Source organism: Pteropus vampyrus, unplaced genomic scaffold, assembly GCF_000151845.1.
Source record: "Pteropus vampyrus isolate Shadow unplaced genomic scaffold, Pvam_2.0 Scaffold14, whole genome shotgun sequence".
Classification (NCBI taxonomy): Eukaryota; Metazoa; Chordata; class Mammalia; order Chiroptera; family Pteropodidae; genus Pteropus; species Pteropus vampyrus.
The window spans coordinates 10481348-10496501 of NW_011888795.1; the positions used below are offsets into that span (position 1 = coordinate 10481348).

Here is a 15154-nt window from a genome sequence, read left to right on the forward strand (position 1 = left end):
CACTTTTATAGCCACATTTTTCTATACTAGTTCACTTTATTCTGTAGAAAAGCCTGCCCCCAACCCGCCCCCCCCCCCCCCCCCCCATGTGTCTTGCTTGTTGTTACTGCTAAAGAAAGGAGTGAAGTTGAGACATTAGCAGAAAAGACCGTGTGCCCCTAGTGTTCTTTAGTAAAGGAATAATTCAAGTCGCCCCAGAGTACACATTGACTTTCCTGACTTTTTTTATGAGACAATAGGGTTGTCAAGGTCCTGACTTTAGTCTTAATAGAATATTGGTTTGTATTAAAAGTTTTTGTATTATGGAATATTACTCAGCCATAAGAAGAGATGAAATACTGCCATTTGCGACAACATAGATGGACCTCGAGTTAATTATGCTAAGTGAAATAAGCCAGACGAAAAGTTGAAAATCACATGATATCACTTATATGTGGGATATAAACCTAAAAGCAACAAATGAGCAGGACAAACAGAGACTCGTGGACATGGACTATAGGCTAGTGGTTACCAGAGGACTATAGACTAGTGGTTACTAGTGGGGTGGAAGAGGAGAGGGGAGGTAGATGGAGTAAAGGGGGTCAAATATAGGGTTTAAGGGGAGGGTGAAGTGGGCAAAGGGGATCAAATATATGGTAGCTGAAGGAAACTGGACTTTGGGTGGTAAACACACAATAGAATATACAGATGTCAAATGATAATGTACACCTGTAAGTTTGTTGGGGTAACATTTGTTAATTAAAAATTTAAAAAATTAAAAAAAAATAAATTCAAAAAAGTTTTTGTATTAAAACCCTATTTTTGAGATTCATTCATTTCTTCTAATTCAATTTTTTAGTTTTTGTACTGTAAAAATTTTTGTTTACAATCTTAGTGGTGGGCCTTTGATGTGGAGGTTGTCACTTGAATCAGTAAGTTGATAGCCCTCCTGGACCTTCTGGTCCTTTCTGTGACAGGTCTAAGGGTAACTCGCATGTATACAGCACTTCACAGTTTGCAAAGGTCATTTAATATAACTTATTTATCTTCCCACAATCCCATAAGAAAATATACTCAGATGGCTGCTGTGTATGGCCATGTGGGCTGTGCACTGTACTAGGGTTCCTGGCTGAGGGGGTCTGTGGTGGCTGAAATCCGGCCAGCCCCATATTCCATTCACCATCTGTGTGCCCTGTCCTGGGTCTGCCTCTGCCAGGTAGAAAAGGGAACTTCATCTAATTTGCCCCAAAAGTACCTGGGTAAACAGTAGTCCTGATTATATAAAACATATTTAATCTTCTTTATTGCCATTAAAAAACATTTTTAAATCCCCTAATGCTGTAGTAGGTCATCCCTTTGTGACCTAATCTTACCTTAGATATACCTAATGAGCACTCAAGAGGCTACAGAGCTGCTCTACCCTTCCATTGGAGCAAATGAGAGAGGCCAATGTGTCAATATAATAATTACTCTCACCCAAGAAATTGGAAATAATCAGGCCTGCTCCAGAAAGTACCAATGAGTGGAGTTACAGAGAGCACGGCACGCCAGCTTCTATCACTGTACTTCCACTTCCGCTCCTCTCCCTCATATTTGTTTTAATCAGATTTAAACATTACTTACTGTTAAGATAATGTCTGTTTCTTGTACGACTTTGCAAAGTACAGAAAATTGTTAAGTTATGGCGAGGAGGAATGGTGAAATATCAACCATAATTCTACTTTCAGAGACAAACTATTTGGAATGTTAAAAAAACAAAAACAAACAAACAAAAAAACCTCAGTGAGGAAACCTGGCAGACACCATCTTAACCAAGCAATAAAGTTAACATTGCATCATGAGATACATTGACATTGTGTACCTCCTAAGATGATGCACTGAGAAGGGCACGACATCACTTCTGTGATATTCCTGCCTAAAAGGCATAACCTAAATAGAGTCTTGAGGCAATATCAGATGAACTCAGATGGAGAGATATTCTACAAAATGATCAGCCTGCGTTCTTCAAAAATGTCAGCATTATAAGAATCCAAGAAAAACAGAGAAACCATTCCAGATTAAGGGACGTACAACTCAATGCAATGTGTGACACAGTTTTCTTTTGCTATAAACGGTATTATTGGGAAAATGGGGGAGATTTGAATCGAATCTGTAGAATAAATAATAGTATTCTATCAATGCAAATTTCTCAATTTTAATCATTGTTCTGTGGATAGGTAAGAGAACCTCCTTGTTTTAGGAAATAATTAGGAGTGAAAAAGGCATCATGTCTGCAACTTATTTGCAAATGCTTCCAAAAAATGTTAAGTGTGTGTGTGTGTGTGTGTGTGTGTGTGTGTGTGTGTGTGTGCATGAAGAGAAAAAGATAAAGCAAATGTAGTAAAATATAAATATTTGAGAAATCTAGGTGAAGGTACTATTCTTGTATCTTTTCTGTAGGTCTGAAGTTATGTCAAAACAAAATGTTTAAAAATAATGTACTTTGGAATAGCTAATACAGGCCTGTGATACCAAATTCAAAAGATGCAAAAGGGTATATAGTAAAAAATTGGTTTCCATGTTATCCCTATCATGGAGCTATCAACTTTTCTTTCCCAGAAGGTATCTCTGAATACTAAGCATGTGTGTATTTTCCCTCTCCTGTTTTTATACAACAGTGGAATAGTAACCACAGTTCTGCTATTGCTTTTTTTCACTCATCAATAATATGAGTACATATAGTGCTCATTCTTTTTTAGTGGCTGTATAGTAATTATATATACACACACACACACATACACACACACACACATACACACACACACATCCATTTATTTAACCAGTCTCTTTTAATCAGTTTGCTATTTCCAACAATACTACAATAAATTTCCTTAATCAGACATCATTTCAATCATCTCTGAGTATATTATTAGGTGAATTTCAAGAAATAGCTTTGCTAGGTCAGAGTTTGCGAATTTGCAATTTTGATAAATACTGCCAAAGTACTCTGCATAATGGGTAATGATTGTGCTCATTTTTACTCATCGCAAAGTAATAGTCCTCATACTCCTCACTAACTTCAGTGTGTTGTTAAACTTTTGGCTAATGTGATAGGTGAAATATGGTATATCATTATAGTTTTAATTTGTATTTCTCTCATTTGGTATAAGGTTAAGTGCCTTTTACATTTGTTTCCTGTTCTTTAAACTCTTCATATTCTCTTTTCTCTTTGTGCTTGTTAGTCCCCCTCCTACCTCCAACACACACACAACTTTATTGAGGTACAAACATAAAATTGTATACACTTAACGTGTATGATGTGATGGTTTGGTTATGTATACACTGTGAAATGGTTACAACAATCAGGTTAATTAACACATCATCACCTCACATAGTTAACTTTTGTGTGTGTGTGGTAAGAACACTTAATATCTACTCTCTTAGCAAATTTCAAGTGTACAATACAGTATTATAAACTATAGTCACCATGCTATACATTAGATCCCCAGAATTTATCCACATTATAACTTTTTCTTTGGTCAGCATCTTCCTGTTTCCATTTCCCCCACCCTTCAGCTCCTGGTAGCCACCATTCTACTCTCTGTTTCTATGAGTTCTTATTTATTTATTTATTTATTTATTTTTTAGATTCCACATAAAAATGAAATTACAGTTTCTGTCTTCTTCCGTCTGGCTAATTTCATTTAGCATAACGTCCACCAGGTTCATGCATATTGTCATAATGGTACAATTTCTTTCTTTCTCATGGCCGAATAATTTTCTCTGTGTGTGTATGTGTGTGTATACTGTATTTTCTTTATCTATTCATCTGTCAAAGGACACTCATTTCGTTTCCATGTACCGTGAATAATGCTGCAATAAACATGGGAGTGCAGATATTGCTTCAAGATACTGATTTCATTTCCTTCAGATATATACCCAGGAGTGGATTGCTAAATCATATGGTAATTCTTTTTAATTTTGAGGAATCTCCATATTGTTTTCCCATAATGGCTGCACCAATGTACATTCCCACCAACAGTGCATGAGAGCTGAATATGTTTTCTCCATATCATCACCAACACTTGTTATCTTTTGTCTTTTTAATAAAAGTCATCCTAACAGACGTAAGGTGATATCTCATTGTGATTTCGATTTACACTCTCCCAATGATTAGTAATGTTGAGCACTTTATTGTGCAGGTTTTGGCCACTTGTGTGTCTTCCTTGGAAAAATGTCTATTCGGGTCCTTTCCTATTTTTAATTGGATTATTATCTTTTTTTGTTATTTAGTTGTTTAAGTTCCTTATACTGTTTAAGTATTAACCCATTATCAGATGTATGTTTTGCAAATATTTTCTCTCATTCCATAGGTTGCCTTTTCATTTTGTTGATTGCTTCCTTTGCTGTGCAGAAGCTTTTTAGTTTGATGTAGTCCCACTTGTTTATTTTGTCTTCGTTGCCTTTGCTTTTGGTGTCTTATCTAAAAAATCATTGCTAAGACCAATGTCAAAGAGCTTTTCCCCTATGGTGTATGACAGGGATCCAGTTTCTTCTTTTGCACGTGGATATCCAGTTTTCCCAACACCATTAGTTAAAGAGACTGTCTTTTCCCCATTGTGTGTTCTTGGCATGCTTGTCAAAGATTAGGATTGCATATTGTTGATTATATATTCAAAGATTTATTTCTGGGCTCTCTATTCTGTTCCACTGGTCTCCTCATATTCTTTGATGATTTTCTCTTGTATTATAGATTTTTCTATTGATTTTTAAGAGTTATTTATACATTAAGAAAAATAGCCCTTCACTCGTGATGTTATAAAATTATTCCCAGTTTACCATTTGTTGTTTTCTACACATATGTTTTGCCACATAGATTTTAAAAAAAAATTATATAGTTGAATTTTATTGATTCTTTTTCTGTTACAGCTTCTGAGTATTATGTTATACTTCAAAAGACCTTTCCTACTCTAAGATCTCCCATGATATCTTCTGGCACTTTTATATTTTCATCTTTTATAGTTAATCTCATTTTGGTATTAAGTATGAGGAGTAAAGATTCAACATTTTTCCTGGAAGGCTAGCCAATTGTCTCAATACCACTGCTTGAAGTAATGAATCTTAAAATCTAGAACGAATGTTGTATTTTATCAAAGACCTGTTAAGCATCTATGAACATGGTAAGATTTTTCTTTTAAATTATTAATAAGATTAATAGATCATATTAAATAAAATTGAATCATCCTTACATGTCTGGAATAAACCTCACTCAGTCACGGTGTATTATTTTCACATGCTACGGGATATTTCAGTTATTAATTTATTTGGTATCTTTCCATTGATATTTGTATGTGAAACTGGACTATAGGTGGGTGGGTGGGTGAGTGGGTGTGTGTGTGTGTGTGTGTGTGTGTGTGTGTGTGTGTGTGCATGCACGCATGCACGCATGCACGATATCTTCCTTAGATTTTGGTATCAATGTTATGCTTACTTCATAAAAAGAATTAAGACTTCCATAGCACTGGAGTCAACTACTCTTTACCATTTGGGTAGAACTTCCTTGCGAAACAAGGTAGGCCACCTGCTTTGCCGGTGGAGGCGAGGGTACTAGGAAAGATGGTTCTTTGATGATAATGTGCTCTAGTTCTTCTATGGTAATTAGTTGATTAGAATTTCTTTCTCTTCCAGGATCTATTTTGGTAAACTGTATTTGCTTGTAACATTATCCATTTCATTCAAGCTTTCAAGTTTGTTTAAAATTGAGAAAATTAGACTCTTACAAATCTATACTTTGTTTTCTAGATCTGAGATTTTTTTCCTTTTTTTTTTTTTTTATTGTGGCAGGAATTTACCTCCACCCCTCCTGATGAGATTAGGTAACCATTTATTTTATTAGGTGTTTTTTCTAAACCTCTGGGTTTATTACTCCTTTGATATCAGTTTTCTTAATTTATTTTCTTCTATCTTTACTAATTTTTCTATTCTGCTTTTCTTACGTTTTTGTATATTCTCTAACCTTTGAATTGGATGTTTAATTTGCTTTCACTATGAATTTTCTTATGAGGCCTGTTGTAGCTATATCAAATAAGCATCTACATGTAGTCCTTTCAGTATCTTTTTTTTCTAAATATTCTGCAATTTTGGTTTTGACTTCTTTCTTTTCCCCAACAGTCAATTAAAACAGTTTCGAAAGCTCAGGAAGTTTTAAATTTTTTTTTTAATTTTAGTTTAGCTATTTATTTTAATTTAGCTCTTTTCCTTCATTTTCTAGGAACACTAGATTATTTCGTACCTTGCTCTCCACCTCATTTTACTTTTTGCCCACGACTCCGCTTCTGCTATTTCCCCGCGGCTTTACTAATGAAGATCATAAAGGAGGAATCTTCAACCTGAAGCCCGACAAGAACGAAGAAACCCCGCAGGTGAAAAGAAACCGCGCTCCCCAACCGTGACTAATATGCAGGATGAGGACAGAGCCAACTCCTCCCCGAGTAGGCCTGGAACGTAGCAGGCGGAGGGAAGGACCACACCTCCGTGGGCGGGTGGCCCAATTGGCCAATCACCGCACTGAAGTCCCGTTCTGTTTTTTTTGATTGGTTTTGGAAGAGACCCACCGCCTTGGGATCCGCCTGTTTTGACCTGGACGGTGGCCAGCGGAGGGCAAGAGCCTTGCGGGGCGGAGCGTAGGTCTTGCTGTGCGTGGAATACAGCTGGTGTGCGGAGGAGTCAGAGAGTCACCCACGGACTGCAGCGACATGGCGGCGGCGTCTATGGTATCGTTGCTGCTGGGGGCGGCAGAAAGGAACCAGTGGCAGCGTGTCCCAAACCTGCTGCTGCCGCCGCCGAGGTAACAGCACCTTTCAGGGGGTTTCTGCTTTCAATCTGGGCATTAGAAGATGTCCCACACTCAGTCTTTCCTTTTCTTCTCCCTTCTCCCCATCCACCCTTCAGCCTTCAGTGTGCCTCTGTTTTTCCATTTATGAAAAGTGAGGGAGGAGGGGTGAAGCTGGGCCTGCCATCTCCTGCTCCACTCACCATAAGGTCTAGGATAATGGTTGTACAGCTCCTGTTTACATTGTGCTTTCTTTTCACTCCTTTCCCTATATGGGGAGCGTTGTTATAATCCCGGCTCTGGTGAAGCCCAAAGCAGTCAACGACTTGTCCAAGATGACACAAGAGTAAGAGGTGGAGCCAGGATTCCCTCAAAGTCCCTTTCGGTTCAGCTATCCCCCAGCAGGAGTCCAGTTCAGACAAAGACTCTGGAGATCTTTCTCCTTGTTGGAATGAATCAAGTTAACAAAAGCAAATTTACCTTCCAGAGGGCTGAGAAGTTGTTTTGTCAAAAACTCTCAATTCAAGTTTAAACAAAGCTATCAGATAACTAATTCTAGCAGCTAACCTGATTTCACATCATTTTCTAATTTTGAGCTGTAAGCTTTGGTGACAATAACTTTGACACTGAAGATGCCCTCATGCTTCCAGGTAGTGGGCTGCTTTATCTTCTTTTGCTGCATCATCATCAGAAGCAGCATTTTCCTTTATTCTGGAAAGACACCATAGCTTAAGTGCTGAAGGAAGGCAGAGGTCTCAGCTTTGCTAACTCACTAGGTGTGTGAGCAACCTCGGACGAGTTATTTAATATCTCTATGCTTCTATTTCCTGACCTAGGAGGAAATGATGACACTGGTACCTACAGGAGATACTAGTACCTTGGCTCGTGCAAATTAAATGAATTAATACGTAGAAAGAGGCTTAAACAATTTGAGCGTGTGAATCAACAATCCATAGATGTGGCCTTTGCAGACTCAGCCATTAGGTCAAGTTTTTTGTTTGCTTTTATTATCCACAAGTTGTTGTAGGTGCCTTGGATTTTCAGATCAACTTAATTGTAGGACTCATCGTAGAGCAAAAGAAGACAGTAAAAGCAGTGTTAGTGCCCTTCTTTCTCCGGATTTTTATTAGGGTTCCAAGGCTCTTTGTTGTACCATTGCAGAAGCATTTTCTCTTTCCTCTCAAACCTCAACTATTGTGTATAGAACTGTTCTTAAGTAGCTGTCACCTGAAAAGTGTCAGCATTGTAATGGCATACAGAATTAAAAATCTATCTGTATAGAGGATATTTACATTTCTAATTATATCATAATTCTCTAGTAACTCAGAGAAAAAGAAATCTAATGGTAGAATTGTAGAAATGAGAATAAGCTAGTGTAGAAGTTATCTTGATCAGGGTGGAATTATTTTATGGAAGCAACTTCTTAATCTTCGTTTTTAAGGGATTATTTTAAATTAAAGCTTAGATAATGGTGAAAAAAGGAATAGCCCAATCAGACCATTGTTGGGAGAGAGGATTATGATTAAGTGGTGTGTATGTGTGTGGTTGTCTGTCTGTCTGTCTGTCTGTCTTCACTAGAAAATAGCAGAAGAAAACTTTAGGTCAGCAATGGCCTTGAAACTTAAGAATCTTAAATTGGATTTAACAAAAAGCAGCCATTTTATAGACACTGCTACCTAGGACAGGCCCTGAATTTTATCAGAAACCTATCTGGAGTTTGATGAGAAGATGCTATGAACTAGAAAATACCTTATAAAGAGTAGGAAAGTTGATCCATTTCCCTGAAGACTAAGAAACTGAGGTCAGCTAAATTGGTAAGATATGGGAAAGTGGTAGCCTCCTGAGGAGGTCATCTTGTGGAAGTCTAGTGTTAGAGCTGTGGGTTTTCCCCTCTGCCCTTCATGGATGACAACATCTGATTGAGATTGCCCTTTAAACCTGTCATATGAGTGGATTTAGTTAGATTGGCATGTTTTAAACTGTAGTTGGACCAGCATATTTTATTTAATAAAATAGGACAGAATGTAATAGAATAGAAACAAAATGCAGGGAAAGTCTTTTATGAAACGTCTGTTTTGTGTGTGTACCTGGTTGTGAAGTCAAGTACAGTTTTTACTTTGGGTTCTAGTCAGAAAAGTTTGAAAAAAGCTAAACTAGATGTTCTTGAAGTAACTTGGCTTGCCAGTCAGTCACCTTTACTTTCTGGTCATAGGCCAGCCTCAGAGGCAAACAGTTAAATGATTCATTCAAGAACACGTATTACCAGGGAGAACAACCAGAACTTTCCACAGAGAAAGCCTTAGTAAATCACTTTGTAGGCTTAAGGTTTGATTAAGATCATATCTGGACTTGGTTTCAAGTGTTTAAAAATATAGATAATTTTGAAAGAACATCGACTGATCTTGCATATCGTGTTTAATTATCACTACATTTGGATTCATTTTATAGGAGATGGGCTTGGAAGCAAAGAACTATGAAGTATGCAGCAACCACAGGTACTAACAGTCTTTGTTGTACTATTTGGCTCTGCTTCAGAAAGGGAAATGTTTAATTTCTTAATTCGTGCATAATAGAATTAGTTCTCATGTAGTTTTCGAGTTTCGGATTTTTGTGATAATTTTCTTAGTATTGAGTCATTGTTTTCACCTCTTTTATGTCAGATCTCTTGCTGCTGAGTCTAAAATATGTAGGGAAATAATGGAGAACATTTTACATTTATGTTATTATTTCTGTCTGACTCATACTGTATTGAATTGAAGAACATAACTACGATGTTGTAAATCAGTGCTTTATAATATTGATTTTCAAGTAGCAGAAGCTTTTTTACAAATAAAATTTTACATGGACTTCCCAACGATAAAACATTAAAGTATAACTTCTAGTCGATTGGGTATAGCCCCCTCCTACATGCATACTTAATCCCAGCAGCCCCAGTGACCTGTGACAGTTCTTGGGCTCTCTAAATCCCTGTTGAAAAACATTGTTTTAAACTATATAACACCTAATTGTTGAGAAAAATAACCATTATAAACTGTCAAAGAACATTTATTTTATGTGTAATGATGGAAGTCGATTTTATATATTAATACAATATCATGTCATTATAGCACTGATGCCAGTGATCTGGTGCAATATTCATTTGAATTTCGAAAGAACCACACACTCTTGTGTTCAGAGCAATAGAGGCAGTGGAGCAGAGTGTCAAAGAGCTCAGATTCTGGAGTGAAACTAACCTGGGTTCAGATCTTGGATCTGGTTCACATCTTAGATCCACCATTTCTTTAGCTGTATAATTTCAGGAAAGTGCTATCTCTTTCAATCTTAACTTCTTCATTATTGAAATTGAGATAATAATAGTAATAATATCTATTTCATATGATTATTGTGAGGATTTAAGTCCAGATAGAGTCTTTAGCACAGGACCTAGAACATAGAAAGTACTATGATAGTTTATTTTTTAGCTATTTTAATTTGATCTTTGACATAACAAAGCATCTTTTAATTTTAAATTGAAAAAGCTGAGTAATTTAAGAGTTTGTGTTAATAAGGGTATCTTGAATTTCAGTGAAAGGAAATGCACTGTCTAATATTAGTTAAGATGTTATTTTAGGCTCTGTTATGCTAATTTAACCAAAACTAACATTTACCAGCTGGTTAATGTCATAGAATAATTTCACATTCTCATTCCTTGCTCCCAGTAACATTAGTGTATGATTTTAATGGTGTTTTAAACAGGACGAAACATTACCAAAGTCCTTATTGCCAACAGAGGAGAAATTGCCTGCAGGGTGATGAGAACAGCCAAAAAAATGGATATACAGTCTGTGGCTGTTTACAGTGAGGCTGACAGAAATTCCATGCATGTAGATATGGTATGTTGTTAAACACTAGAAGTCAAATTTTGTAAGTGATTGTATTTGTTTAGTGTGTCAGTATTTTGTTCTTCTGCTTAACAGTTTATATGTGCTAGTACGCCCATCCCTCAATTTATATGGTATATTTTTATGCAAGTTTTTTTTTTTTTATGTATACACGGTAAATAGTCCCCCTATTTATGTGGACTTTTTATACATGGTTTCCATTTATGCAGTCTCGTTTTATACAGTTCTTTCTTTTTTATTTCTATTATTGGCATTTACTCTTTCTAAAAAAAAAACAGTAGCTTAACTCAGCAAAGAACTAATGTACAAAGCACTAATACCTAATAACATACAATTATTAATGATCTTCCCATCCATTGGACAGCAAATAAAAAAAAAGCTTGGTTGACTACTGATGTTTATTGGGATTGGTTTTACAAATGTTTTGCTGTAGAAGCTGAAAATTATATAAAGGATAATCTCTTCCTTTTAAAATACTTTTACTTTTAGATGATGCAACTGTTCGCCCACACAGTTTAGAACATCTAAATATAAAAGTTGTATATTTACCACCAAATACAACTTTCTTGACCTGACCTTTAGATCCAGGCATTATTTCCATCTTTAAGATTAATTATATTAAACGGAGTTTTAATGACATTTTTAATAAACTTAAATAATAGATAACTTAGATAATGAATCACCTACAGTTACAGAAGCCTGGAATAAATACACAGTTTTAAGTTGTATCAAGAATATTGCTTTAGCTTTGAATGATATAAAGCCATCAACTTTAAATGCTTGCTGGAAAGCAGTATGGCCAGAAGTGGTTGTATGGGAATATGGTTCCAACAACTGGCATTATTAATTTATTAAGTAAATTTCAAGATGGCAGCTCTGACGATTAGTATGTAGATGATATTGACAGATTACTTGTTGATCACATATTAACTGCTAATAAATTAATTCACTTAATATCTAAGGCCCATCCTGCCAACGACTATGACAGTGATCATGAACCAGTTTTATTCACTGCAGAAAATACTTACAAAGCTTTCCAATTGGACACGAAACTGGAAACTGCAATTCTAGATATTGATCCAAACATCCAATGAGCCTTAAAATTTTGAACAGATTTTTAAAAATGTTGCAGTGGATATCAAAGAATTTATGAAAACTTACTAAAAGACGGGGATGGAAAAAAATCATCTAAAAACAAACATAAATAATGAAACTGAAGTAGTAAGTACTTCCAAATATTTCAAGCAATGAAGATAGTGACTTTGTGCTAATTAAAAAGTTTGGTTGAGATTGACAGAGAATAAAATTTTAATTTTTCATTAGCATTTTTTTGTGAAAATATGTGAAATAAATATTTTTATGACTTATATTGGCCTATTTCTTTAGAATTTTTTTTTTGTACTAGTGGACTCTTTTTACACAATTTTCTTCCACATAAAATAAAAGAGGTGTGGAATGGGTAATCCGCAAAAATTGAGGGACCAGTGTATTAAATACCGTTAAATACTCAACAGTATTTAAGTAGGTAATTTCAAACTGCTCACTAATAATTCCTCTTGGGAACATTTTTCAAACATAACACTAGTGGAAGTAAACAGTCTGCTGTGGTGTAGCTGACTTACAAGCAAGGTTCTATCATCAAGGATTGGTTAAAACAGTTCACCGAACATGGCTGATGCACAGACCACACTTTGAGTGGTACATATCCAGATCCCAGATATACATGGGAAAGAATCAAAATTCTAATTTTAGTAACTACCACTTACTAGCCAAGGGATCTTAGACAAATCAGTTAATGTTTCAGAGCCTTGGCTTAACTGGAAAATTGTAACTAAAAGGACTCTATTCCTCTGAGGTTTGTGTTATCAGTTAAAACTAGCTATTCTCTTATCCACCAGACAGGACCCACCATAGATGAATTCAACTATTGGCCTTCTTTATGCCCACAGCAAGACTCCAAGCACTGACATAATTTGTGGTGATCAGCTTCACCTAGACTTTTAGCACTGCACAGCAGGCCCATGCAGCTCTCTAGACACTTCTTTCTCATTCTATGAGTAATTCCTGTTTCTTTCTGTCATAAGGCACTACAATTCTAGTGTGTGATTTATATATAAAAATCAAGTTTTGACATTGTCACGCAAAGATTCCCAACCTGCTTATTTTGATAACAGATATGAGCTGGTACTTCAATTTCTCAATCTTGCATTGTTCTTGGGGAGCCAACGTTTTTATTTATAATAATAAGATGACCCTGAAGCAGTTCAATGTAGTATACTAGGTATGTGGTTTTTTAAGTATGTAATATCTCTTAAATAGGCAGATGAAGCCTATTTCATTGGTCCTGCTCCTTCTCAGCAGAGCTACCTTTCCATGGAGAAAATCGTGCAAGTGGCCAAGATCTCTGCTGCACAGGTAAGAGTCATGAAGAGATTTACAATATAAAAGGAGGAAATATTGTACAATTTTCACAAAATCATTTATAGAACTCATTTTCTATTTTTAGCTTTTCCTGAGATTTTTACATTTGATTATTCAGTTGTAATCATAAACTAGGCATGTCCCTTCTCATTCTTCAGCCACTCTACCTTCTTACTGAATCTTGTACACTTTACATCATTTTAGGAAATTGGAGGGAGGTTCTAAATTATAAATTAAAATTAAGAGAGAATTCAGCCCTTTCACCTTCAAAACCAGATCTTAGGAACATTGTATCCTTTGGAGAAAATAGATGGTGCTCTTATTTACAGAGTAAAATGTAACCAGGAAAAATCTTTTTCCCTGTTGACTTCCCAGTTTCACTCTAGGGCCCCACTACCCGCTTTTCCAATATTCCACACTCAAAACTTTGATGTTATTACATCTCTTATTCATCCTTCAAAATAAAATCAGGCAGTGGGGGAAATAAGTAAGTAAGTAAGTAAGTAAGTAAATAAATAAATAAATAAGGAACCAACTTGTGCTGAATCTTTTTTTGCATTGTCTCCGGAAGTAGTTCTTTTTGATCAAAAAGCCAGACTGTTATCTGGATTTTTGATTCTCAGCTGGTTTCCCTACTTCTGAATCCGTACCTATCCAATGAATTCTCTATACTGCTATGAATGTTTTTTAAACATTTTTTTCATTATTATCCCTGGCTCTCTCTCTTTTTAAAAATAATCTCACCCGTTTCTCGTCCTATTTCCCAGTGAGTAAATAGTCAATGGTTACAATGTTAAGTTCAGAGACTTCAGCCTAACATTTAAAAGGATTTCTAATATTTGTCAAAACGTATCTTTTATTTCCAGTTCTTTATTATAGCTACAATGAACTTTTCTCCATCTCCTTTACACGCTATGCTTATTTCTTCCTCTAAATATTTGCTTATATTGTTCCACCTACCGGAATGCTCTTTCCCCTTCTCTTATCATTCATACATTTATCTCTCGGGAAGCATTAATTGATCTCCTGCTTTGTGCCAACTTCTAAGCGTAGATGTAGCAGTGGATAAGACACAATTTCTACCCTATGAAGCCGGTCTTTAGTAGGTGAGACAGATAATAAATACTTAGACAAGTAAAGAAATAATACACTGAAGAATGTTATAAGTATTGGGAAGAAAGTAAAGGAGAATGAAGGGATAAAGACTGATTAAGAGATGCGTTTAAATAGGGTGGTCAGTGGAGGCCTCCCTGAGGAGGTGACAGTTGAAATGAGACCTAACTGATGAGGAGCCAGCCATATGAAGAACTTGACAAGGAAGTTTCAGGCAAGTGGGATTGCTAAGACTTTGAAATGAAAATAAGCTTGATGTTCAAGGGAAAAAAATATTCAGTATGGATAAAGTGAAAGTGGTGAGGGGCTGTGTCATTCAGTATCTAATCAATAAAACCGAAATTTCATTAGAAATTTCAACAGAGGGAATTTAATTTAGAAATTAATTCCACCAGTGTTACAGTGCTAAAAGAGAAAAAAAAAAGTTTGGTGAAATTAGCCAGTGATAAAAGGTACAAAAATTGACAACCACCCCTTGGGGCTGGAGAATAGGTTGGAGTAGCACCTTTGGCAACTGTCGCTCAGATCTCTGTGAAGGGGCCCGGGCTCAGGGGGCATAATGAAGCTGGTTCTGGGAGTTCCAAAAGAAGCTGAAGCCTGGAACTGGGTGTGAGAGCAGGAAAGCTTCCCTGCTTCCAGTTTTCATGCCATGACCCCTGCTGGCAGAACCTAACAGAAAGCCCGCTGTCAAAAAAGGTTATTTGCAGAGCCCTATCACAAAGCATAGTGGAAGGTTAGATTTGGAGCAGAGAAAACCAGCTGACACAGGAAGAAAGTGGTAGCAGATGATGAAGCTGAGAGGTAAAGGCAGCATCATTTAGGAGAGTACAGGCCTTGGTAAGGAGTTTGCATTTCACTCTAAGTCGCTATTAGGGTATATTAAACTGGGAAGTGAAGTGATCTTCTTTACATTTTAGTAAGAACTTTGTGGCTGCTGGTGGAGAGTAGA

The 15154-nt window shown here is 36.2% G+C and overlaps 1 protein-coding gene across 1 annotated transcript in view; it reads left to right on the forward strand.

Moving 5' to 3' along the window:
* The first annotated feature begins 6575 nt into the window (after positions 1-6575).
* The window catches only part of MCCC1 (methylcrotonoyl-CoA carboxylase 1), a 49568-nt gene continuing 40989 nt past the window's right edge, over positions 6576-15154 (forward strand). The window contains exons 1-4 of the mRNA XM_011382783.2: positions 6576-6805; positions 9239-9285; positions 10526-10662; positions 12991-13086. Coding sequence (XP_011381085.1) covers positions 6714-6805; positions 9239-9285; positions 10526-10662; positions 12991-13086 — 372 coding nt within the window. The 5' untranslated portion in view covers positions 6576-6713. The remainder of the gene's footprint in view (positions 6806-9238; positions 9286-10525; positions 10663-12990; positions 13087-15154) is intronic.